We start from the raw sequence: 26,769 nt of genomic DNA on the forward strand, positions 1-26,769 counted from the left end.
TCCTCGCAATTTGGCACAATTGGGCTCAGTTTCTTCAGCTTCGTTCTCCTTTTCCCACCTTTTATGGATGTGCTGATATGCAATACACGCGAAAGAAGATTTGGGAAAAGTTCACTTCCTCAGGGCGGACGCGTCCCTCCTATTTTCACTATTCAGAGGGGATGCATAGGGAAAATCGTCGCCTCGATGGGAAAATGAACTGCTACACGGAAATTAAGTTAAAGCGTAAATTTTTTCTTATCATTTGTGCGTTTTGTTTTAAAAAATCATTTTGCATATCTTTTATTTAGTGCTTGTTTTATTTAATTTTTTCCCTTCTTCATTTTTGTGTATTTTTTTTTTTTTTTTTTTTCCCGTGCTTAAGAAAGTTAACGTACTACGTACCTTACTGTTTAACGCGTGAACCATTTGGAAAATGAAAAATTTGAAAATGTGTTCACGTATGCGTTTATGTACAAGCATATGTAGAGTTGTGTTTTTTTTTTTTTTTTTCTTTTTGTAACATCAAGGTGGGGGATACTTCGTGGGAATTTTATCTCGATTGTTCCTTTGGGACAGTTTGTTTAACTAGTATTGTGCCAGAATTATTAAAAGTGAGGAAAGCTTTGTTTCAATTTTTTACACACCCTGTGTTAACTTTTTGTGCGTGTATATTTTCGGAACATTTGGCGTGTGTTCCGTCATTTTGGCTACATATTTGGCTGATTACACGTTGGTGTAAATTTGACGCCACAAGGGTTTGCAGTTGGCAAATCTGTCATTTTGCCATTTTGCCACTTTACCACCATGGCGATATGCCCCCACAGACCCCGTTTACGCGGCACATAGGGATGGAGTCATAGAATTGGGGTTCATCTGCTGGAACTTAAAGTTGATTTGTTGCAAAACGAGCAGTTGCAAAAAAGAAAAAAGGTACCACGTAGTTGAACATATATGCATCATGCTTTGCATTCGTTTGTTCAATTTTCCCGACGGTGTGGTGTTGCATCCGTGTGGATGATATTCCCTCAAAGGAATGGAGATGCATCAAGTGAGAAAAAGGAGAAGAATTACGCAAAAAAGGGTCGTGATTAAAAGGTGTGTGTTGTAGAAAATAAGGAAATTACGTAAAAAAAAGGGGAAAATAAATCAGGTACCAACGGAGAGTGATGAATACACATGTATCCACATACACGTCACCAACGGAGCAACCCTTTATGTGCAGGCATGCACCACAACGTCCTACAAAGCGACGCCTCAAATTTGGCGAATCATCAGATTGACGAAATGATGGGGCCATTTTGCACGATAAACTGCTTGCTGTAATTGTATAGGTCATTAATCTGCTGATATACCGCATCGGCGGGGCAGTCCCCCTCAGTATCTTCTATGTTCTCTTTATTGAGATCGTAAAATTCTTGTATGGCAACCCAGACTTTGCTTATTTGCTCGATAATTTTGAAGTAGCATTTTTTATATTTGATCAGTTTTAGTTTTCTGCACTCCTGTTGATGGTTTGAGGGGGGGATAAGTTGGGGTTGTCTCCAATTGGGTTTCTTTCGGGGTCTGCCACGGATGGGTTCAGTGTATCCCCAACGTCGCACCCTTCAGAAGGAACGAACTGATCGGTACTCTGCCCCTGCGTTGCTTCTTCCCCGGTGTGCTGTTCCCCCAGGAGGAACTTCACCCGCTGCACATAAAATTTTAATAATGCATTTAGTAGGAAAAGTTTATCTTTCAAATAAATTAAATGGTTAGTGATAACTTTGCTTAGGGGCTTCTTCATTTTCCTCGTTTTGGACACCAATTCCTCTGTACCTATGTAGGTCGAATTTTCATATTCCTTTAAAATTTCATCTGATATGTTGTCCAAGTTGGATATATATAATTTCCTCTCCTGGTGCATGTGTTTGGCTTTATTTGTGTTTGACAGTTTATTTAAATATTCCACTTCGGCTTGATTTAGTTCCTTCTTATAATTTGTTAAATTGGACAATACTGCTGATAGCTGTTTGTTCTTTGTGTTTATTTCATTGCATATAAGTTGATACTCATTGAATATTTCCTTTTTCTTTTTTAAAAGTTCCTCTATTTCGTTCTTCATCTGATCTACTTGTTGTTGTGTTTCGTTGATATTGTTGGTTCTTAGATCTACTTCTTTTATGTATACATTTTCTATATGTACTTTAGAATCTTCCGTGTCGTGCAGAGTTATTTCGCAATCCTTTTTGCACACCTCCATTATTTTCTTCAACTCTTCCAATTTTACTTTAATTTCCACTTTTCTCTTTTGTCTATTTTCTGTTGCTACTTGAAGGATCCTTTGCAACATTTTGTGTAATTCTATCAGTTTGGCTGATGCTAGTATTTTTATCTGCTGCATTTTGTTCGATTCGATAATTTCTTTTTCATCTGCGGGGGGTTCGTTTTGCAATTTGGATTCCCTCTCGAATGCACTTTTGTCATTGGTTTGGTTATCTGAGTTTGTTTTTTTCTCTGTTCCGTGTGAGTGTGCCTCTCCAGGCAACTCTTCAGAACCGATTTTTATCTGCACGTTAACCGGTTGGCTGTCCAAACTTTCGAAACTGAATGCGGGGGGTTGCACCTCAAGGTTTGGTTTTTCCGTGTGTGGTGATGTGTTCTGCTGGGAGTGCCCCTCCTCCTTGTCCAAGTCGATGGAGGAGATGCTGGTCTTCGGGCTGAGGATATCCAAGGAGGAAAGTTTACTAACGTTGATGAGTTGCGAATCGTACATCTGGATTTTATTCTTCAACGAAAGAACCTCAGCTGATATGATTTTCCTAATATTCATCAGGTATACATCTAAGTAGTCATATTTCAGAACAGCTAGTAGTTCTAAAAATAATTCTTTATGGTTGTCAAATAGCTTATCCGTTGTTAGTATAATGAAGAGGATATCTTTATGGAGCTTCTGATTTCCAATGAGGCAGTGACTGAACATGGTGAGAATGGTGGTTCTTGGATTTTCCAAATCGTCTTTTTCTATGGGTCCAACTAGCGATAATCTAATTTCTCTTTTTTCTAAAATAAGGCTTATAGATTTTTCCAATATGTTACTCTTTAGAAAAAATTCTTTAAAATTGTATCCGTAGTGATCATCGTAGATGTAGCTATCTAGCTGTTCATTGTTTGGGTTCTGGTTGGGTTGGCACTTGTTTGTCGTGTTCGTTTTATGCTTGTCCGTGTTGATCGTTTCGTGTACCGTGTTGCTTCCAACATTGGGAAGACTCTCCTGGCTGCTTAACTTTACGTTGCTTTTCGACTCCGCATCAATGATATCGTTTAACTTAGCTGGAGTGGCCATTCCTGCGCTATTCTGATCCTGCATGTCAAGATTTGTCTCCCTCTTCGCAGGTTCATCCTCGCTATTGCAGTAGGAGTCATACGCATCGATAAGGTCACTGTTACACGCACTAGTGATGTTGCTATTTGATAGGGTAAGTTCGCTTTTTACTTTCACTTGGAAGGGGTTATCTTTCTGTTCTTCATTACTGTTGGTGAAGGAGGGGATGGTCGTGTTTGCTGTGGTATTTGCTGTCGTGTTTACTGTCATGTTCCCTGTCGAGTTTCCTGACCCCCTCTTCTCGTTGCCCCGATTGACATTTTTGTAGTACCTTATACCGTCACTTTTTTCCGATTGAGATAAATGGTATATCCATTTTTTATATGTTTCTATTAAGGCTTCGGCTGTGTCTATTTGCTGCAATTCATAGTTTAGTAAAACCTCCAGTTGTTCTACAGTTGTTGGTTTGACCAGTCCGAAAACTTCCTTCGCCTTTATCGCTTGAACGCTTACGTGTAATCTCACTTCATCTGCCTTGCTCTTTACTTTGTTGTACGTTTCGGAGATGAATTTGCCGAACATTTTTTCTACACTGCTTTTCGCATGTGATGAGGTGAGTTGGATAGATATATATACACACACACGCGCAGTGTTACTTGGACGGGAAGGAGGAAGAGTAAAAAGAATAATGAAATGGAACTAATCGCAGGACGCAACTTTAACTAGATTAAAAAGCACATACTGAATGACCCGTTCAACGGAGGGAGAACGCTCAAAACTGGAGGGGTAGGCATGCACATGTGTATGCTCATACGTATAACAAGGACTACCCACGTGTGTGTATTCAAACGGTGGCAATCGAATATGACACAAAGTCACAGTGAAGGTGAAATGTTTACACGTAATGTACTGATTCGTTGTGTTTTAAAAGGGGGTACCAACAGGGGGACGGTGGAAAAAAAAAAAAAAAATCACACGTTTCTGTTCATTTTGCTCATTTTGAGACAATTCTGTTAGTGACCAGGGGAAAATACAGAAGTGTAAGGTCATACAAAATTGTTCACATGCGGCGGGGGTGTAGCACTTCTTACCAATTACTTGTTTCGTCCTTCAGCAGATCAAGAAGGCCTTAAAATGAATTGGTATTATGCGCTGTGTGGAGATTCACTCATACATGGTTGAAAAGTGGGGAACAAAAAAAAAAAAATTCCACTCATGAGAATTTTTTTTTTTTTCTTCCATATGGGAAGCGACTTGTGTCCTTCACTTTATCAATGCGTAATATGGCCAGAAAAAAAAAAAAAAAAAAAAAAAATTCCCCCAATGTTAGTCCGACGCGTATCCTACTTTACCAGTTAGCGGCGTAAAAGGTTTATGCTCGGTTGGAAGTTGAAAAGGTTTCGTTTTTAAATCAATGCAAAAGGAGGAACAGACATTTTCTACTTCACTTAGCGCGAATTTACTCCTTAATTGAGGCTAACGCTTTGGTGCGTTTTTTTTTTATAGACATAAACAAGGGCGATAAAGGTAATCATCATGCGTGAAGTGTGTACAATGATGTTTCATAAGAACATACAGTTTTTATGGTCATATGGACAAGGGCATGTTATTTGCGCGAAATGGCATCACTGTTTAGGTGAAGAAGAAACAAACAAATGGTCGTCAAAGGTGCGTTTTTTTTTCGTTGCACATATGAGTGTATTGAAAAAAAATGAGAACTTGTTGAAGGGGGCTCTGAATGGCCCTTTGGAGAAGCGCCTCCCGTGAGGAATTTCCAAAATGGGGTGCAACAAACTGTGGTGCGACGAACTGCGGTGCGGATGGAACTTCTACAAATGAGATAACGCAATTATCAAATTTGCAAAGTACTTTTAAAAAAAAAGAGGGAAGAATAAAGGGGACAACACGGGAAAGAAATGAGCATGGTCGCCTATGAATGCACCGTTACTATGTTCTAATGTGTGTACACCTGTGGGTGTATTGACAATTTGAAGGAGCTTTGACAAAACGTGGAGGTATTTCCCCATGTGGCCGGAAGGCATCCCTTGATGCGCTGACAGGTGAACGGAGGAGCTGTGCCAAATGGGGGGAAAAAGAAAGCCATTTTTGTGCTTACCCATTAGGGGCCATTTTTTTTATGCTGTTGACGATGTAGTTAAATAGCCGAATTACTGTACTCTTCAGGTTGGTACCCACGGTTTGGGAATTGGTCTGCATGTCATCGGTGAGCATCTTTTTACCTTCCTTTGCATTTTCCTCCGTGTTCAAGGTGGGAGGAGTTATAAAATTTGCCTGTCGAGTATCCAGACCTTCGAGTTGGTGCAAGTGGTCTTCATTTTTCACATTACACTGTGTGTCATTAAACTGGTTGCCGATGACATCATGCTGTATGATAAGCGAATTTTGTTTCCTTTTTTTTTTCCCACATTCTGTTACACTGTTATGTCTGTGTTGGATGAGTCTATTTTTCTTTCCTTGCGCAGATAGGCTTTTCCTTGGGTCGTTACTGTAATCCCTTTTCGCTTTTGCAATTTTTGCAGAACACGCTTTTTTTTTTTTCAGCTGCATGGAGTTTTTTTTAAATTCATTTTTCATGAGAAAAAAAAAGTGATCAAAGTGAATGTTGGAATTGTAATTGCATGTGAAGAGCTCAATTTTTTTTCCTAGCCTGTTCAGGCATGTTATAAAATGTTCATACGAAAATTCTTCTACATTTGTTTGGAAAAGTAAATGAAGGAATAAATCTGTCGTCCTTTTGGATGGATATTCTTTGTTAAAAATTTCGTTAACAAGGAGTCTTGTGTAGGATCTGTTGTGTTGTTTAAAAATATCGCTTAGGTGCAAATTTTCCAGTTTTTCCAAGATTTTTCTCCTACGTCTGTCTCTTTCGAGGGGGTCCCCTTGTTGGTCCGCATTCCGTCTCTCTCCCTGCTCGGTGTCTTCATTTTCGCTGAAGAATTCTTTCTCCAGTTCGTCGTACAAATTATGGAGGAAGAGTTTTCGCTGTTCCTCGACTGGGGTGCCCTGCTTGTCGCCTCTCCCTGCAGGTTCCTTCTTACTTTCTATGGCTTTGGTGAGAAGGAGCTTCAAATGGTGGATATTATTTTTTACAATGTTAATATTGTTCAGGCATTTTTCTATGACGAAATTGTAGAAGTTATTTTCCGTAATATTTTCATCTTCGTTAATTGGCCATTTAAATTTGAGTTGGCAAACTTTTTCATGGAAAATTGTTTTATTAATTTTTTTATGATCCTTAAAAACGTGTTTCCATTTTGTGTTACTCGTATTTTCACCTGTATGGATATATTTACTGTAGGGTTCTTTGTAAAAATTGAACTGTTCAGCTGTCTTGGGGTAATACGGTTCGGCAATTCTCCCAAACAGAAGGATGATGTTTTTCAAGTCATCATTGAGTTTATGTTCTTTTTCTGTGACGTCTATTTTTTTGTATGGACTGTTAAAATAGATAAAGGTTGCACACTTGGGAATTTTTTTTTCAGATCGGACGAGGTCTACATGGAAGATTTTTTTGCTCTTATGGCGGAAAATGTTGCTATTGCGTAGGGTATTGTTATGTTTACATAAAACGCAAATTACTATTTTTGTAAAGAAAAAGAATAGGGTGAGATTCACAGCATATCTGATCCTGGCACTTGCGTTTACTAAAAGCATTGTGTGATAGCGGTAATCGTTTTGTTAGTTTGTTTGTGAGGTGGGCATAATGTGTCATTGGGGGGGGCTTGGGATTGGCGAAGGGGTCAGGGTATCTGTTTGGAATGATAAGCCTCTTCTTATTCAGTCGTTCCTCTTTCACCATTTCGCTTACGCGTCACTCATTTCCTCTTCATGTGTGGAAAGTTTTCTACCACAATACATTTTCGTGTACATGGTGAAGCTCCCTTCGTTTTCTCTGTTTGTTTCTTTTGTAAGTGGGTTTAATCGAGCATTTTTTTTTTTTTATACACAGCTCCAGCAAATGCTTTATTCGTGTTGAACGAGCAAGTTTATCAATTTGGGCTTGCTTATTTGTATCCCTTTTTGGGGGGCGAACTCAATTTTTCCTACGTGGTGTATGCACAATTGTCAGTTGGAGGGGGCCTAAAAGTGGGTTCCTTTTTTTTTTTTTTTTTTTTTTCTGGGAAGAAAAAATTGCCCAACTTGTTCCTTAAATGAGAATGTTTAGGGGCCTTCCACTTTTGCATGTTTTGTTTTCCTAGCTGATTTGCGTCAGCTGCGGTTATGAAGAAAATGAAGTTCATTTTGGAAACTTGGCATGCTGCCCAACCGGCACACTGAAATTCGAATGACTCACAATTGTGAAGCCATTCCAACAGCAATGTGACGATTGGTTGATTTACTTTCTTTCCAGTGTGCTACTTTTCTATAGAGCCAGAGCAAGGAGAGGGTTTCCCCATTTTTGATACTGTGATTGTACATCCAGGGGAGTTCGCAGTGAGGGGTGTGAAAAATGAGTAGTACCCTCTACAATTTTTGTAGTTAAAAATATTCCCCTTTTGTTTACACACGCAGAAGATAACACGCAAAGATATACGCAGAAGGAATTTCATGATATAGTGTAAAGCCTCATTAACGGTCTTTTCGGAGAAAGAGGGGAGGGGATATAGTGAGCCCACCGCTAATCCATAAAATGAATAGCGGGGCGAGGTCTAAGAAAGTGAAGGAAAGAAAAGTCCATCAAAGTAGGACGCGCAAATATATATATCGTGATACGCGCTTATATGTATATGCAAAGGTGCGCAGCTGCTAATACCTTCTTAACAACAAAGCTGCAATGGTTGAAGGAGAATATTCCTCTTGGTATATACGCAGCGTATATAGTGAGACAGCCATTTTGTCTACTGCACTTACGACACCAGTGCCTGCGTGTCGCTTCGTCATTCCTCATCCATTTTTGCGTGGTGGTATTATTTAATTACCAGTGGGATTAAAATGTCAGTACGACATTATGGGTAACCAAGTAGCATCGAAAGTGTTTTACAAAAATAATGATAAGAAAGAAAATGTTGTGGAGGAGATAAAGCATTACGAAGACGAAAACAAGAAAAGGGAAAATGGCCGATTCCCGCCTGGCGAACTGCCAAAAGGGGAGAAGTGGCAACAGACAGATGAGCAAGCCAAGCAGGGGTTGTCACAGACAGCTGCTCAAAATAGCTCAGAAGAACATTTAAAAAATAACGAAATAGAAAAAATAAAGCAAGAGAATTTTTACATGTTTGATGAAAGCTTGAATTCAAATGACGTTAAACATCCATGCCACGCACAGTGGTTTTTATTTTGGGTATTCGCGTCTTATTTAAATGAAAAATTCTCGGACACTGAGAGGGAATATGTTCACTCGTTTTATTCAAATTTCCCTGAGCAGTGTATAAAAGGAAAGGGGAAAAACTGCTTCCTTGAATTTTCCAAAATATACCCCGTCAGGTAACGAATTATATGCTGCTTCGCTACGATAGCGTTGCCGCTGTTTTTTTATGCGTTTCATATTTTGTGCGTTTGACTCTGCGCAGTCCTTCGATCGGTTATGCATGCTAGTTGGCCGTTCCTCGTTTCGTATTCTGCGCGTAAATGTTTCATTCATAACAGCCTCATTTTGTACACATCATTTTTATTACTCCTTTACCGCCTGACGCACACGCGTGTGCAAATATACAGAGCAGGGACTAGGGAAGAACTCATGACGTGGTTGCAAATGTGCGAGAATTATTGCAGACAAAAAGCTGATTTACCTGTAAAAATATTTAGGTAAAGATGGAAAAAATGAAGAAGGAATCGCTCGGCTGGTGCGCTTAAGCGTTGTTCTGTTTTGGCTTGGGCTAATCATTAGCTTGCCTTTCGATCGTTTTGCTTTCTGTTTCGGGTATTTTTGATTTTTATTTTTCATGGTACATTCGTAGTGGGGAACGCACTGCATTGTTTTGGCCCTTTTGAGCACTCATTTTCGAAAGTGCCCATACAGCATTGGCGTTTTTTGTGCAATTTTTGTTTCATATGTTGTGTTTGGACGTGCATATTCCGCTGTCACATTTTGCTGGAACACTCAACCACATTGTATGTCTTTTTTTTTTTTTTTTTTTTCTCTTTCGCTTAGTTACAAGAAGTTGTTAAAAAGGTGGAGGTACGATGATGATTATATTTAGGGACCAAGATAAGTTGATTTTGATTTTTTTTTTTTTTAAACCAAGCTGTGACTGTTGAAGTGGTTCATTTTTGTCATTATGTTGTTTTAAAAATTTTGGTAGTTTACGACATATGTTTGAGAATTAAAAAATGAAAAAAATTCTATTCATTTGTTCAGCTATATATAGAATATATATATGGGTGTTTTTTTTTTTTTTTTTTGTTTGTGTGTGTGTTTGTGCGTACTTAAATTTAAAAATTTAAAAATTTGAATTTTTATGAACATTCAATTCAAACATATCGATTTATTCGTTTTGGAAAAAAAGAAAAAATTGTCATGGGATTAAAAAATATACAGACATATGAAACCATCTCTCTTATTTCGGGAAACATAATCTGGATGTTTGCTTTTAGTGTACAAATATTTTGGCATACGGTCCACAATTTGTTTCTGCTGTGATTTCACTACCTTCTATGGTGCGGGCTTCTACAAGGGTGTTGGTAAAAATGCATATGATGTGCGTGTGCAGGTAATAACAAATATAAATGAGGAAACGATTTAGAAAATTTGCGTGTGCAGTCATTTGTTCATGCTTCCCCCCTGCACGCGACTAGCTCTCATATTAATGGTCTAATGGTCTCACCTTTCGATTGGAGAATTATTCCTGTAGTGTCTCCTCTCGTTATTCGAATTACTGGATGATCTTCTACTTCGTTCATATCGTTTCTTTCTTCTACTGTCATCCCTGGAGTAATCCCTTTCGTCACCACTGTGCCTGTTGTCTCTTTTGTAATAATCATCCCTCCTGTTGTACTTATCGTCTATGGATCTTCGATCGTAATGTCTATGGTCATCGTATGCATTCCTTCCATATCTGTCGTAGTGTCTGTAGGAGCTGTTGCGATGGTAGCCGAAACTTTGGCCGTGGTCTCGGTAGTATGGGTACGGCCTACACAGGTATAGGGGCGAAAAGGGGGCAGTCATTAAAATGTGGGTATATACATAGGCCCCTCATCACGTGAGTGTACAAAGCGGAAGAGCGATAACAAAGCGGGTTTCAAAAAAGTGATTGCTAAATGGAATGAAGTTTTCCCAAATTATGGACCAGTCCAGCAGGTGGATCTTATAACATGTGCAACACAAGAAGTGGTACCACAAGTGGTACGCATAAACGTGCCCGTGTATAACAATCAACCGAGTGTGACGTCCGATGTAGGGAAAACTTCTTTCTCCCTGTGTGGAACACTCAATAACTCGAATTACCTTCTTGAGTCGTATCTCCTTCTGTCAAATGGTCTGTCGTACCTTCTGCCGTAAAAATCGTACCTCATTCCGTTTCTTTTCATCATATCTTTGGGGGGAGAAAGGAAAAAATATCATGTTGTGCGGGGGGAAAATGTTTTCCAAAAGTGTTTGACGTGGTTACAAACGTATTCATTTGTAAATAAATTGGGCACTTCGTAAAACGAGTACACACGGGGTTGGCATGGGAGCAATTCTTGTGCTAATGTTAACATGCCTAAGGTGCCCTGTTGACGCTGTACTTACTTTGAATTCCCTTGTACTCTCCCGGGGTTGGATCGTGCGGCTCGTTTCGCTTGGCTATTTCTACGTTAATAATACGTCCTATCATTAAAAAAAATTCGATAATTATTGTGTTTATTATATTTGTTTGCTGATAATTTTGTTTGGCATGATTTATAAATACGTCCAACTTTGGGCGTGGGACGTATGCATGTTTGTAAGGGATATTGTGAAGAGCGGGATTTTTGTATTCTTTTTTTTTTTTTTTTTTTTTGGGGTAACTGTGCAGGCAAGAGTAACATTTGAAAGTTGCAACTTTTCCAAATGTTTACAATTATGCAATGGGGGCATACATAGTGGAGGCAAAAGTCGGAAACATTTTGTCGGCATTTTTTGCAAGTAACCTTTTTGCAGACAATTTTTTCAGGGGGCAAAAATGATACGTTTTATTTTCGAATTTGATTTTCTGTTAGCAGGATGGTTAATCATATTGGGAATGGCAACGGGGTTAAATTTGTCTAAATTGATATAGAGAAGGTTGCAATTGCTGATTGTATTCCAGGAGTATTCACCCAAATGTGTAGACATACATATGTGTGCATATCGCACGCATGCTGGGAAGGGTTCGAACGACGGCAAATTCTTTATAATGGGCAGAGAGAAGAAACGTTAACAACATTAGTGTGGTAGTAATTTCTGCGACTGTGTATAATGTATGTATGCTTATGGACTGTCTGCATGCTGGGAATCATTTCAGCAATCACGTTTTTTGGGGGAAAGTCCCTCCATGGAATTTAGTTCCTTTGTAGAAGAGTGATCCCAATTCATGCATATATCTTTTTGGTTGTTCGTATGTACATTAAGTTGCCATTCCTTTATTGTAGTTTTTCTTTTTTTTCAAGAGGCGTACTACAGCACAGCGATGTTACTACGTTTTAATATATTATGATGCACTATTTTTTATTTTATTTTGCTCATTTTCCCCCTGTTTGCGCAACTTCCATCAGAATAATAAGTAGATATGAAAAGCATGCGAAATGCAGGCACATGTATTCGTTTTGTTAATAACCTTCAATGTCCATTTTGTTGGCCTTGATCATGGCGTTATTCGCGTCATCGGGATTGTTGAACGTGACAAATCCAAAGTTGCGGGATTCTCTGCGGAGGGGGAAGGAGCATTTAGGGGAAGTTACTTAAAGTTCGAGTTACCTCTTGCATGTACTACAAAGTGGTGGGGTCATTATCTACACGGAGTCCACATACAAGGGGCGAACTGCAAAATGCGATGGACTGTAGGACATTCCCTACCTGGTGATCGGGTTACTGATTACGTAACACTTTTCTATAGTCCCGTACTCTTCAAATATGTCTTGCAGTTTGGACGTCGTTATTTTTGAGCTTAAGTTTGACACATACAGGGTTGTTCCTTTCGGGAGAGAGGGAGTAGTAAAAGTTGTGTTGGACGTGTAAATTGAGCAAAAGATTTAGACGTGCGTCCCACCAGAGGTGTAAAGTGTGAAACGAACGCAGCGAAAAATGTGGTACTTAAGAACGTACACACGGTTGTATATGTGCCCATGCAGGCATGGTGCATATATAATGGTGCAAAACACTGTGCTGTGCACCATGGTGTTATGTTGCTTAGTTTGCTCGGTTTACCATCGTTCTTGTGATCCCTGTCGTTGTCCCGATCTCGACTATGGTCCCTGCCGCGGTCCCGATCACGATCCCGGCTATAGTCACGGTCTCGATCCCGGCTATATTCACGGTCACGATCTCGGCTATAATCACGGTCACGTTCCCGGCTGTAGTCCCTATCATGGTCCCGCTCTCGATCACGTTCATGATCGCGCCCTTCAGAGTCCTCTCTATCATCTTTATAACTCATTTTTTTTTAATTTACTTAAAAAATATATATACGCTTTTTACAATTAACGAAAAAATTGTACACAAGGGAACGTTTGTTGGAAGGAGCTATACATATATATGATAGCGAATGATTGGTGCAGGTGGGGAAAAAAAAAAAAACTTATACAAAATAAAATGGAAGAGCTTAATTCATGAAAAATGGATAAATGGATAAGTATACCTTTTAAGAAGAAAATGGAAACAGTGGAGGGGGGTATGGATTAAAAGCATCCTTTAAATTAAGAAGCGCAGATATGCGCAAAAGTATGCAAGTACTTAAAGCATACCTCCTACGAGGGTAAGCAGTACCATGGTTTTACAGTAGGCCCTTTTTCCTATCCGTTTATTCTATTTTATATATGCACTTTAATGTAAACTCATATTCAAATGTTATATATTTTGTCCTAGAGCCCACAAATTATATATATGATTTAACATGAACAATTTTGCAAGATGATGCTATAATGTACTGTTTTTTTTTCTCCATTTTTTTTTTTTTTTTTTTTCAAATACTTCACAGTTGTTAATTTTATAAGCGCGCAATTAATTACTGGTGACGATGAACTATGAAGGCAGCGAAGTTACGCATAACTGTAAATGATACGTTTGTATGTATATACGTATATACGCATATGCAAATTCAAAAATGCACCTATATATGAAGCCCTTCTCGCGCACAAAACAAACGCATAGGTTGTTTTCGTTAACCATTAATGGTTGAATTTTATTCATTCTTCAGCTTGGGGCAAATGACTTTTTTGTTCTTCCGTAAAAGCATAATTATATTTCTTTCTCTGCCTAATTAAATACGTTTTTATTTACTATATATATATTTTTATTTACAATATTTTTTGTAGATTTCTTTTTTTTTTTCTATCTGCATACGTGAACACGAAGTGGTGTACATATGAGGAGTAACATGGCCATATTTGTATGCATCGTTATGAGCATACGTTTAAGCAGCATATGTAAGAGGGTAATTCCACGATCCCGCATTTGTTTGCAGTTTTTTTACGTTTCTACTACCTGCGTTTGGGGTCACATAAACATGTATGCATCCTTGCCGAGAAAAACACATATTCGCCCAATTCTTCACCCCTTTTTTTTTCGTTTTAAAAATTGATGTTGATCAGTTTACCCACATTTTTGAAGAAAAATTCGAATTCTATGCTGCTTAAAATGTTGAAACAAAATTTAAGACTTACACCCACGGGGTGAGGTAATTCTGCTTCTTTAAAATAGGAAGAAGGTTGTCATTCCTGTTCCGCTCAGTAATGCGATTAAGCATGTACGTACGTTCGCTTCATGTAAAACATATTTTAAATAAGAAAAGAGAAAACAAAATGTGGCATTTGTTCTTCGCAGGTGAGCAACACCTGTCCCAACATATATTTCGTCATCGAAATGGGGAAAATAACCTTTTAACCTTTGCCTATTTGTGCGTGAGCCATGATGCCGGTCCGGTCATCACAGGGGTTACCATGCGGGGGACCCATTTTTAACGTTCCCAATTTGAACGCCCCTTTTTGGTAAATTAAAAGGCAGAAGAGGACACATGAGGGAGGCATTCTACATTTTTCGACTCGACCATTATCTGCGTCGGATTTGTTTTAATAAGCGGCACGCACATATACCATGCAGCATCTGTTATCATTTTCATGTGGGTTAAAGTGGGGAAAGGGAAACACGGTGAACATGCAAAAAGGCCGAAAGGTTAAAGTGGAGGAGCACATTTATTCAATAATTAGCATGGCTCATGGAACATATCTTATGCGCACACGAACAAACATATGCATTTATATTTATTACATATTTTCCGTGCGAACGAATTAATGAATATCTTAGAGGGGTGCCAACTTCGTAACATTTAAGAGCCCCGTTGAGGCTTTAGGCTATGTTATTTTATAGGGAGTTATTATGATCCCGTTGCTGCGTTATGGCGACGTGTAGAAACACAATAAAGATGCGCATCTTAACGAATGGGGGCAAGAATTAAGAAAGCTAGCAGAGAACGTGGGTACACAGAAATAACAGATAAAACCGTTGCAACCATTTGTTATTTGTTGAACAAATATATTTATCGAAACGGTTAAATGTTTTTGCTTTTTACTGTCACTTGATAGAGCAGTGCATATCATCTCCTTTGGCGCCTATTATATGTATTTTTTTTTTTTTTTTTTGGTTAAGAGGTTTATTCAGTCGCCTGCATTTACGTGTCCTCCATGTCAGGTAAAAAATTGGAAGGACAATAATTAAAAAGCTGCAGGACAGATGTGCCTGTTTGGGGGTAGTTCCAATATAGTACATATTTTAGAAGGCCATAATGAGCTCATTTTAAAAGGTTTCCTAAAAAAGGCAACTACAGAAGGGGCAGGAAATTAAAATAAATACGTTGTGTACATGCGTTGTGTCACCCTAAAATGTTAGAAGTTAAAAAAATTTACTTCTTTATTTTTTACAACATGGCGGCATAACAATACCCCTTTTTTTTGTATCTTCTTCCTTCAAGCGTACTTATGAGAAGTTGGTTAGTCCATGTGTGTGTTCTTAATGTGGCAAATAACCCAGTAGACAGCAATAGTTTTACGCTTCATGTAAGGTTGGACATTTTTGTGTGTTAATCGTTGCAGTGCCAGTTTGACATGTCGTCAAAGTGGCTAAGCTGTTTTACTTTTTATAGAAAAAATAGTTTTAAAAGCGCTTCTTGTTCAAACAAGGGAGGACAACAAAATGGATTTTTTTTTTTTAAAAAAAATTATTAAGAATTAAAAAGAATGGAAGAAAAATATCTTTCTCTTGGCATGCCAAATGTGCTTTCCACATTTTCGACGTTTCGACATTTAATCATTTGGGTATGAACAGGTGGGGCAAAAATTAACAATTGTTAATTGTGCGGTGATTAACATCACCCAGGGGAATTAATTCTTGGCAAAAAAAGCAAAAAGAGTAAATGGAATGGACGCTTAAAAGGGGCGCTTTTCCAGGGAGGCAAATAACGCATGTTTTTACTTCCTCTGGAAACGGGTTACGCATACTTCTTTTTTCCTTTTCTTTGCTGAGGTGATTTCCTCCTCGTTTAGTTATTCCCATCTTTGGGGAGCTATACATTTTTGGGGGTACAACTTCTTTAAAAGAAAAAAAAGGAACGAAATGATACCAAGTGTGTATATCCTTCATGGGTAAAACGTAGCTCAATGTGAGTTATTTAATTGGTTTGTTTGGTGTTAGGAAAAGGAAGGGAAAGGAAGTCCATTTATTTAACTCTTCTCTTCACCTCACAGCGCAGTTGCGATTATGCCGAACAGCGAGATGATGAGAACCCAACTAAGAAGACGTGCTGCGGCGTAACCAATGCATACCTTCAAAGAGCTGTTATATTTATACTTTTTATTGCAAATGCATGCGAGTTCTCCTTTTTTTGGCGAGTTATTGCATGTCCCGTAGTCACAGTTTATATTGTTGAGGGTGCACATTGTTATGTGGGAAACATCGAATATAGCTTTTTCTATTTTTTGCCCATTTTTATCTACACATGCACATTCTGGTGGGTCTGAATTGACGAAACATTCTACTCTGAGGCAAATATTCTCGGTTGAGTTGCTTTCCCTGGTTCGACACTCCCCCTGTTTATTTCTTACGTGATTTATTGGACACTCATCGGTGAACGCATTGCTTGGGTTTCTATTTTCGTGGTTATCTGGGCTTCCTTGCGCGTGATTAGAATGTGTATTGCTGTCGTCATCTTGGTTATCATTAACTATCGGGTTATGGTCCCCCTGTTCATGATCGTCGGATATTTCGTTTTCATTCGAGTCGCTCTCATATGTTACATGGGGAGGTTCATCCATGGTAGCCTGGCTTGCCCCTTCGTTCACTCCATCTTGATGTCTTACGCACGCATTAACTCTTTTGTCGAAATAATGGTTCTCCTCGCAGGAGCAGAGGGGTTGTCCATCCATTTGCAGTGTGCAAATCCCACTGTTGCAGATGAAGTTTTTACATTTATCGGCATTTAAGGCGTGGTCATCGTCTACTTGATATTTTAGAATACATTTGCAGTCACTGAAGGGGTACGCACCATTTTTGGTTGTTTGCCCTGGGTTTAACTCGTCATTTATTTTTTCCACTTCGCTGCTTTCGACCTGTTTGATGCAGCACATGCATTTGATGTTTTCATTTAGCTGCACTTCTTTGTTGCATTTTTCTTTTTCCTCACCTTCTGCGTTAAGTAGCGGAGTTAAATTTGAGAAGTCTTCTTCTGGGACGGTTTCTATGCCCAGACTTTGGAACACATAATTTGTGAGGTATTCACATTTGTTTTTGTTCTTACACAAGAGAGCATTTTTATCATCGATTCTTTCGAGAGAGTGAATTATTTCGCACTGCTCATTTATCTGGTAGCTGTAGTTGTTGCGCTTTTCCTGGTTAAGGCTGCCAACGTGAAGTTCCCTGCCATTCGGTTCGTACGTAATTTCAAAATCTGCATCTTTTATTGTTTGCGGATTCGCCGTCTTGGCGCTGTGAGGCGATAAGGAAAGAGTTAAGCGGACTATTAACAGGAAAAGCAAAGTGGTAGACATTTGTAAGAAAGGGGGGCAAAATGGAGGTAACTTAAAAGCGGGAGTATGTTCCTTTATCTGTGCACATATAGCATGGACAAAGAGGTGGAGAAAAATTACAAAGAAAAAAAAATGCTGTGAAGGACTAAAGTACATAAACTATTGTTTTAAACATCGTAGAACCAATCTAGGCATTTTCCACAAATCTAGTGCGCATACCGGGAATGGGAATAGGAACAGGAACACTAAAGCGATGCTGAACTAGGCGGTTAAATTAAAAATGGAGAAAAAAATGGAAAATGTGGTGACCTCAACAAGTGGCTAACACAGGTAGCGAAAAAAAAAAAAAAAAAAAAAGAAGAGCCAAAATACAGGCGAGGAAGGCTAATATTGGTTCTGTCTAGCTATTTTTTTTTTTTTTTTTTTTTTTTTTTTTTTTATGCCTCAATTTGTATGAACCACAGAACGACTGAAATGATTCCATACAAAATTGCAGAATGTAATACATACATAAAAGTGATGGTTATCTTTGATATTTCACACGAAATTAAGCAGAGGAGGGGTGTCAAAATGTACGTATAGACGAGCCAGGGGTAATAATGCTATTCTCATTCAAAGTGCACAGAAGCTTACGTAAAAGCATCGTCCAAGTGACTGCGAAGGGGATTAAAAATAAACAAATGATCCAGTTGAAAATTACAAAATCAGTAGCTAACTGGTTTCATTTTAACTTTTCTTTTGTTCACAAATGTTTATAACGCCTTATGCATGTATGTACATATTTTCCGCTGCAGAAGTGCTGAGAAGCCACTAAAGGAGAGACACCCATCCACCCCACTGTGATATGTTTTGGCCCACCTTGCATACATCACTGGTCTATGCTTTTTTATTTCCTTTGTCCTTTTTTTGTTGTGTCTTTTGTTTAGAAGTGTTGTAACGACATTTCTCAAAAAAGCAGCATTTCGAAGCCCTTTTAACGATATAGCGTGCTGTTATTTCCACCATGATGATTAATTTATTTTTTTTTCTTCATTTTTTATCATTGGTTTTTTAGCACGTTGATTACTTTTACAAATATTCTACATTACCATTATGGCGCTATTTTTGCAGTTACACGCGGTGGGTTTACGCTTAACAGGGGGGGGGAAGCAAAATATTTGCAAAATTTACACGTTAATGTATGCAACAAGGTTAAATGGCATGTTCATGGCATGTTCATGGCATGTTCATGGCATGTTCATGGCATGTTCATGGCATGTTCATGGCATGTTCATGGCATGTTCATGGTATGTTATTGGAGGCACATGGTCACGCTTGCGCATTTTTTCTCTTGATCTGTGGATAACACTATGAGCATTTTTCATTACGTTCGAATATTTTGCTTTACATTAGTTTAAAAAAATTCCTCTATATGTAGATATATGTGGTTAATTGCATTTTTTTTTTTTTACTCCTCCCTTTGGTTTATTGTATTTAAAATTTTTTCCTTGTATGAATTTTTTCCCGTGTGTTATGTTCCGCGTGTAATTTTATGAAGTGAGGTTTGCGGTAAAAATACATTTATACCTTTAGTGAAGAAACATCCTACGCCGTTACGAAGAACGGAAGTCATTTTTACACAAGGGTGTTAAAGAGGAAGTTACATAATGCGCCGAGTAAACCTTTTGGAAAATACGATTAAATGCGGGATGTTCGGCCCAAGTTTGTAATATAAAGGGATAAAAGGAAAAAGGAATTTTTTTTTTAATTTATGTAGGCAGAGCGGATTTGCTATCAATTTCTGGATTTGTACTGACGGACCAGGAAAACGTTTTATTACGACCAACTCGTGTTAATAGGAAATTCAGTAAGCAAGTCCGATGATGATCTGAAATAAATAACCCAATGATGGGATATTTGTAGACATGTTGGGAGAATTGGGGAGAAAATTTTTAAGAAAAAAAAAAGTTTTAAAATCAGAATTGGCCGTGAATGGATCTTTTGCCTTTGAAGTGTCCAATTGCTGGAAGTGGATTATGCCTTAGAGGTCGTAGTGTTTGCTTTATTACACCCAATTAGTGCTTCAAAGATTCGCATTGCTTTTTCCAACCAATAAATTGTATTAGTACATCGCGGTGCGAATGGAATATATATATATATGTATATTTTAGTACCCAGAAGATAGATGAAAGTGTTTACGCCCCCCCATATATATATGTTTTGGGGAGAGCACCTCGAAAAGTGTAGAAGGCACATAAGAAAAGGAACAGAAAGGAATGATTTTACTGAAGACACATTTGGTTGTACAATCTGCAAATATAGTTCTTATATATGTGGTAATAACACCACGGTGATTATTTTGTCCTCCTCATGTCTTTTCCCGTTAATGAAAATAGAGTAGAAGGCGAAAGAATGTAGTAGTAATTGTACGGGCTGTATATTTGTACAATACATAAAGGAAACTGTACATAGGGAAATCAGTATTACCCTTCCACCTGCGCGCCTAATTTTGGACGTCAACACAGGCTGATGTCTCTGAGCGGGACGTGAACTATTATATTATTACATTGGATTATTTCCGTTTGACTAATTAATATATAGCATGGTCGCTGTGTTTCCTTAAAAACCTGCTGAGGGAAGGCCCGTGCCAATTATATGATGGGGTGCGTAATATTACCGTTTTGAATTATTTGAAGATCGTTTAGCCGCACCAGAGGAATATAAGCATATGAATATATGAATGTATAAATATATGTACATATGGACGTTATGTATGGAAGACCACGAAGCCCACTCGTGATAATTACGCCATTATTGTAGCGCTTATTTTTGAGACGCTTGTCATTTCGGAAGAACGAATAAGAGAATGAGCCAGTAGCCAGTTGTTCCCTAGCGGGGTGCATTATATGAAGTGTATATAATATTCTATATATATAGGTATATATGTGTGTGCGTAATACACCGATGGCAATACTCGGCAGTGAGCATTCATCACTCATCATAATATGAAACATAGATAAAAATCAATCTTTTGCATGTAACTGTGTTTTCTTAAATTTTCATGTTTACGTATCTTTTAAAATTATTGCTAGTTAAAAGGTGGAAGAAAAGCAATTAGGGGAAGTTACAAGGAAATTATTTTCCTATTGTGACATTTTCTTCTTTGCGTAATTCTTAATTTAGCACAGCCTTAACGATGGATGTCTTGGTTCCTACAGCGATGAAGGCCGCAGCGAAATGCGATACGCAATGAAAATTGCAGTGACTGTGAATCATCTGAACGCTGAATGTAAACTACACTGAAAAGGAGGTCTTTTTACCCAAAAGGATCCTCTAAAATTGATAGTACTTCTATTATTTTTAAGAAATTTATATGTAAATTTCGCCTACTGAATTATGGATTCACGGCAACTGTGCAAAATGAAGCTCCTTCGGTGTGTATATGTATATACATGTATATATTGATGAAGCGGATTGCACGGGAAACGAGGGAGGATCTCTACATTTGCCCATAAACGATCGGATAGAATTCGAGACGCTAAAAATGTTCCTTGTTACAGAGCATGATAGAAACCTTACTTGATAAGTCTTTGTGTTGCGGTTCAATATTGGATACCACTTGTAGAGATATACACGTGCAGAATATACTTTGCATGTATGAATCAACAGTAGGATATTGCTTAAAGTAGGAGAAGAAAGGATGTCTTGCAATAAATTTTATTGTAAGGTATTCTTATTTTCCTGTTTTGGCATTATCTGAAGAGTATTTCCTTCGTGTGTCGTGAATTGGCTAAAAAATAACCTAAGAACCGGTGCGTTATAAAGCACATGCTGCATATTGTATGTATGTCCCCCCTATGGGGGCCGGTTTCTTCAGGTTATGAATTTTTATTAACTGTGTGCCCATTACTTCGGTATAAAATGGATGGACAGTTTATAAAAATTAATCATGAGTGGACGAGGATGTAAAGACGTTAAAAGTAGTACGTGCCCGCAGAATGGTTTTCTATTCAGGTGTGTTTTACACTGGAGTAGAAACATCGTTTTGCGCAACATGGGTAGTTAAATATTAATATATATATATGGATACTCCAGTATGTATATTAAATTTACATTGAGACTATTTTGGATCTATATATTTTCCCCTCTCGTGATTATAGGTTTTGCGCGTGGGTATTTGTAGCAGCCCATGTGCATTACCTATAAAACATATTTCAGTATTGAATGTTAAGAACATAATAGAAGGGCAAATCCGCCGAAATTAAGAATATAAATTAAGCGGAAGAAAAGAAAATAACAATGATTCCTTTAGTAACGGCGAGTGAACAAGGAATAGCTCAAAAAGGAAAATCCCATCGTTTGTGCAAGCTTACATTGGGAATTGTCTTGTTGGGTAATTTTCCAAATGAATGTTTTAGCAGTTAAAGTGAAGCGAGGTGGAATGCCTCTCCCAAAGAGGGTGAAAGGCCCGTAGTTTTATTGCTTTTAATTCTTTTGGAATTTTACTTATAGAGTCGTGTTCTTTGAGATTGGAGCACAAATGTGTGTGATACATTTCACATAAAGCTAAATATGTGTAGGAGACCGATAGCAAACAAGTACCGTGAGGGAAAGATGAAATAGAGCTCAGGAATGAGCATTAAATAGTACCTGAAATCGTTAAGGTGGAACGGTTTAAGAAAGGAAGAATAGTAAAGTGGGGGAAATGAATTCTTCGGAATTTCATTGCTTCTGCTTTATTATAGAAAGGATTATCAGTGAATGGGGTAGCCGAAACGAAATCATATATGTTTTTTGTATATATGAGGACAGCCACGCGGAGAAATTTGTGATGTCTGTGCCTTAAAATTGTTGTATCTAGATTTTCGAATCTAGGTGTACGCAACATAACGGTTTGCTTGATTTTCCTCAGGGGAGAATTATATACTCTATTTACTGAGGAAACAATTAAATAGTAAAAGAATAAGTGGAATGCTTTCTTTTACCTTTTACGATAATCCGAACAATTTTGTTGTGAACTTTCTTAACCCACCCGTTTTGAGACACGGACCAAGGAGTCTACCAAATATGCGAGTGTATATGTTTACAGCTAAACAAAAGTTATCACACTTTTATACGCGACGGTATATATATATATATATATATATATGTATGAGCTTTGTAGAATGAGGGAGTCTAATTAATTTCTCCTGGGCATACAATACCGGAGACAGCTACGTAATGTGCTGTACCGAGTAAGAGCATATTTGGTAGGACCCGAAAGGCTTTGAACTAAGTGTGGTGAGACTGAAGTCAGTCGAAAGTCTGATGGAGGGTCGAATTGACACCGATGTAAAAATCGTTCATTTCAACTGCATTTAGGGGTGAAGAATCATACGAAAAGCCTAATAGCTGGTTATTTTCGAAGGATCTCTCACGATCGCTGGAGTTTGCAGAATATGCAATTGTTCAATTGAGAAGGTGAGTATTTTGTAGGCTTCTTGTATGCAAAAGCGTATACAAGAGCGCTACAATATATATACTTTTGGCATGAGACCAATGGATCGTACCGGTTGCGGTGGTGTTACTTCGTTCACGGGGTATTACTTCGTTCGCGGGGTGATGCTCCGTTTGCGGAGTAACACTTTGATTGCTGGGGCGAATTCTCTCTCGATTTTCCGAAATGTACTATAAGGAAAATGTGAACATAGTTTAAGATAGATACTATGTTGTACGTCACTCCTATATATGGCGCCTTCCGTGAATTAATGAAAACTCCAAGTGGACCATTTCCGGTAAGCGGAAATGGCTATGAGGGCTCAGCCTAATGCCTGGATAAGGTGCCTAAATGTTCGCTCATTAGATCCCATAAAAGGTTATGGTCCGTAATCACAGCAGGACGGTGCTCATAGAAGTCGAGATCCGCTAAGGAGTGTGTAACAACTCACCTGCCTAGGGGACCTACCCTGAAAATGGATGGCGCTACAACGTATTACCGATACCAGGCCATAAAAGGAACAGAAAATAATATTTTCATATTGAAATACTTTTATGAGTAGAAAATCGTGGGGTTTTGTGTCGAAGCGAATACGTGAGTTTTCGTGGAACATCTCCCTAGTGCAGATCTTGGTGGAAGTAGCAAATATTCAAATGAGAACTTTGAAGACTGAAGTGGAGAAGGGTTTTTTGTCAACTGTGTTTGTACAAAAGTTAGCCGCTCCTAAGAGGCAACCGAAGGGTTTTAAAGCGGCTGGGGAAAGGGATTACGCAGTGTATTGCATATATTATTATGTGCATACATTGTGTAGTTCTTGCCCCCCTGGCCTACTCGAAAGGGAAACAGGTTAATATTCCTGTGCCATACGAATGGTATATAAAACGTAACGTTCAGTTCAGGGTTTTTTTGTAAAAAAAAACAGAAAGATGGTAACATATATAGCAAATGAACTCCTTAACATAGGTCTTACATTCGAGTTGCGTTATCTTTGCAATTAACTTTACGGCAAACCTCGGAGTATCAATTTACTTGGAGAAGAGGTATGCTGAACCTGCATAATATCGGGGAAATGATTGCACATGTGAATCTGGGTTCTTGTGTGCAGTTTTTCCCTGACCCTTGTAGTAATAGTAATTCGTTTTTATGAATTATTCGAAGCGTAAGGACTATCCTTGAAAAAAGGAGGGAACAAGTAAATTTTGAAAATATGGGAGGAATTTCCTGTTCCAGCGGGGAATTTTCTTCCTCTTTATTTTCATATATGCTGAATACCATTGTTGTGCGTACCGAATAACCGCATCAGGTCTCCAAGGTTAGCAGCCTCTGGTTAAATAGAACAATGTAAGTAAGGGAAGTAAGACAAATTGGATCCGTAACTTCGGGATAAGGATTGGCTCTGATGACATTAGAACAGGGAAGAAATGAAAATTGTAGAAAGGGAAGGTAGAGACGTATCTTCGGATTTACATCTGTTGGTATTTCTTTACTTTTCTTTTCTTCAGTTATCTTTTTGTCCTCTGTTCGCCTTCAATTAGGATTGACGTTTCGGCGTTAGTCCCTTTTGATAATAATGTTAACTCAGAACTGAAACGGACAAGAGGAATTTGACTGTTTAAGACATAGCACTGTGAGAGCCCTTAGCGGGTATGTATATGTACGTATATACGTATAATGTATATATGTTTATGTGTATGTACCCTTTTGGAGCACACTTGACGCAGTGTGATATCTGCCCAGTGCTTTTGAATAACTAGAATAGATGTAATTCAATAAATGCACAGGTAAATGGCAGAAGTAGTTGCTACAGCTTCTAATATTAGCCAAGTGTTTCGTCATTATGCGTGCCCTCTGATTCTTGCCACGGGTTTTTTGTAGTACTATGATTGGATGGTGTTTGTGTTAGCTAGGTGTTCTATCTGGCCCTCCATATGCCTAATATCGTAATATATTATTTTACCTATGGTTGAGATGACGGTTCGGTGCTTTTAATAATGAAGGTCACTTAGAGTAGATAAACAAAATTCCTGCTGTCCCTACTTGCAATCTAGCGAAACCACAACCAAGGAAAAATAGGCTTGGTTAAATCAGTTGGGTCATAGAAGACCCTATTAAACTCGACTCCAGGTAGGCTCTGTAAAACGGCTTCCGATTGTGTAGCATAAGTGGGAGCGGAATTCTGAAAAATGTTTTCGCGCAAGTGAAATACCACTCCATCCAAAGTCCTTTTACTCATCCTTTAGTGTGGGGATCAAGGGAGCACGCATATACGCACGTACGTATGTATGTATGTATGCACGTATGTACCTATGTACGTATGTGCGTATGTGCGTATATGTGTGTTCTTCCCCTTAATAGCATTATGTGGAGACACAGCCTAGTGGGGAGTTAATTTACAGCGCCGCTATATTTGCTTTTCATCTTTTATTTCGATAAACGGTGGAAGTCTAATATACGAATGGAGTTAGCAGACTCAAAGAGAACAGAAATCTCTTGTAGACTTTGCAATATAAGAAATGTCTGTTAAGGTAGCACTCCCTCCTATGGGGGAGTTGTATGGCCTGTAATTATCACCTCCTTATTCCTGCAAAAAAACGTCATGTGCGTGCAAATAAGGGGGGATAGGAAAAGAGTTATAATAGGGATAACTGGCTTGTGGCGGCCGAGCGTTTTAGCGACGTAGCTTTTTGATCATTTCGTAATATATCAGCATTTCCTATCATTGGGACGAAGAAGTCCCAAAGTGTCGGATTGTTCACCCGCTAACAGGGAACGTGAGCTGAGTTTCGGGGCAGTCATGAGACTTTGCCCAGTTTTTAACCTACTGATGAAAATTGTTAATTCAAAAACGCATTGATACTGTGACGGTAATCCAACTTGGTACGAGAGGATAAGTTGGTTCAGACATATGGTACAGCAATTGGTTGAAAAGCCAGCGTTGCGAAGCTACGTCTGTTGGATAATGGCTGAATATATCTCAAGCCAGAATCCATGCCGAATAAACATTACTGTAGGCGTGTTCTGTACGACCTGGCTTTTTTAAATGTTTAGCTGTATAAGCAAACAGGAAAAAGAATACATGTACGTTTCCCTACTTTTGTAGGATAACAGTATATTAGTAACCCATCCGCCGAAGTAGCCCTCAAAGTTGGAGCAAGAAGGAGGTTTGCACTGCGTTCAGAGTGACGGGTAGCTATCTATGGTAGAAGCAGCTATGTTCTATTTTTTCCAAACTGTAGAGTGACATCAAGTTTCCTTTTGCAGTATGGTAGAATGAGCGGTTTGTGGTGATGCTCATACTCTTCTGTATTTCTTTTTAGAGGTACGGTTGAGGGAGTGAAACCACCGGGTTGCCCTTTTTTCCATTTTTCAGCTGCTTGAGCTTAAGATGCTTTGCGGGCCTCCTTTGCTTGTGAAGATTGGGAGTAATGCTTTTCACCATAATTTTTAAAGTACGGAACGCAATTAGAAAATGCCTGTAGACGACTGGATATACCCTAGGTGCTGTAAACATGAAAGTAAACTTTGTTTTACGATCTGTTGAGGCTTATCCAAAGGTGTTTCATTTTTTCCAACCAATTATTTAGCGCACTTTTACTATTTGCGTATGCGCCTATGTAAGTTCCTTGGGACTTGCATATGGATGCATAAATAATACACCCCTACAAGTTTAAGTAAATCAACCTTTTGCTCATATGTGCTCCCCCAAGGGTACGTGTGCCGTGTGCACGATTGCGTTATGGCGTGCTTAGCGTATACGTGGCATGTACTTAGTACGTATGTTGGCCTTATATACGTGCTTGTATATTGCACATGTACCTATGTACCTATGTATGTCCTAATGTATGTACTTGTTATGTACTTTTATATGTGCTTGCATGCAATTATGTACGTACTTCAC

At 38.5% G+C, this 26,769-nt stretch overlaps 5 protein-coding genes and 2 non-coding genes across 7 annotated transcripts; 3 read left to right on the forward strand and 4 right to left on the reverse strand.

Moving 5' to 3' along the window:
• Nucleotides 1-1,253: 1,253 nt before the first annotated feature.
• PCOAH_00023230 (Uncharacterized protein) lies at nt 1,254-3,865 on the reverse strand (the record flags this gene model as incomplete). Its single annotated transcript, XM_020059130.1, has 2 exons — nt 1,254-1,484; nt 1,577-3,865. 2 exons carry the CDS (start codon nt 3,863-3,865, stop codon nt 1,254-1,256), a joined length of 2,520 nt encoding a protein of 839 aa, XP_019914467.1.
• Nucleotides 3,866-5,395: 1,530 nt separating this feature from the next.
• On the reverse strand, nt 5,396-6,958 carry PCOAH_00023240 (Uncharacterized protein; the record flags this gene model as incomplete). The annotated part of the gene is made up of 1 exon (XM_020059131.1): nt 5,396-6,958. The coding sequence occupies one exon, from the start codon at nt 6,956-6,958 to the stop codon at nt 5,396-5,398; it is 1,563 nt and encodes a 520-aa protein (XP_019914546.1).
• Nucleotides 6,959-8,252: 1,294 nt separating this feature from the next.
• On the forward strand, nt 8,253-9,444 carry PCOAH_00023250 (Uncharacterized protein; the record flags this gene model as incomplete). Its single annotated transcript, XM_020059132.1, has 3 exons — nt 8,253-8,728; nt 8,960-9,049; nt 9,396-9,444. The coding sequence occupies 3 exons, from the start codon at nt 8,253-8,255 to the stop codon at nt 9,442-9,444; spliced, it is 615 nt and encodes a 204-aa protein (XP_019914363.1).
• A 210-nt stretch (nt 9,445-9,654) lies between these two features.
• Nucleotides 9,655-12,837, reverse strand: PCOAH_00023260 (RNA binding protein; the record flags this gene model as incomplete). Its single annotated transcript, XM_020059133.1, has 7 exons — nt 9,655-9,911; nt 10,069-10,374; nt 10,689-10,776; nt 10,974-11,051; nt 12,019-12,107; nt 12,258-12,375; nt 12,609-12,837. 7 exons carry the CDS (start codon nt 12,835-12,837, stop codon nt 9,890-9,892), a joined length of 930 nt encoding a protein of 309 aa, XP_019914658.1.
• Nucleotides 12,838-16,132: 3,295 nt separating this feature from the next.
• Nucleotides 16,133-17,437, reverse strand: PCOAH_00023270 (Uncharacterized protein; the record flags this gene model as incomplete). The annotated part of the gene is made up of 1 exon (XM_020059134.1): nt 16,133-17,437. One exon carries the CDS (start codon nt 17,435-17,437, stop codon nt 16,133-16,135), a length of 1,305 nt encoding a protein of 434 aa, XP_019914547.1.
• Nucleotides 17,438-20,584: 3,147 nt separating this feature from the next.
• On the forward strand, nt 20,585-20,752 carry PCOAH_00023274 (the record flags this gene model as incomplete). Its single annotated transcript, XR_002198259.1, has 1 exon — nt 20,585-20,752. It is a non-coding gene; the product is annotated as a 5.8S ribosomal RNA (ribosomal RNA).
• Nucleotides 20,753-21,638: 886 nt separating this feature from the next.
• On the forward strand, nt 21,639-26,421 carry PCOAH_00023275 (the record flags this gene model as incomplete). Its single annotated transcript, XR_002198260.1, has 1 exon — nt 21,639-26,421. It is a non-coding gene; the product is annotated as a 28S ribosomal RNA (ribosomal RNA).
• Nucleotides 26,422-26,769: the final 348 nt, after the last annotated feature.

Source organism: Plasmodium coatneyi, chromosome 8 (assembly GCF_001680005.1).
Source record: "Plasmodium coatneyi strain Hackeri chromosome 8, complete sequence".
Classification (NCBI taxonomy): Eukaryota; Apicomplexa; class Aconoidasida; order Haemosporida; family Plasmodiidae; genus Plasmodium; species Plasmodium coatneyi.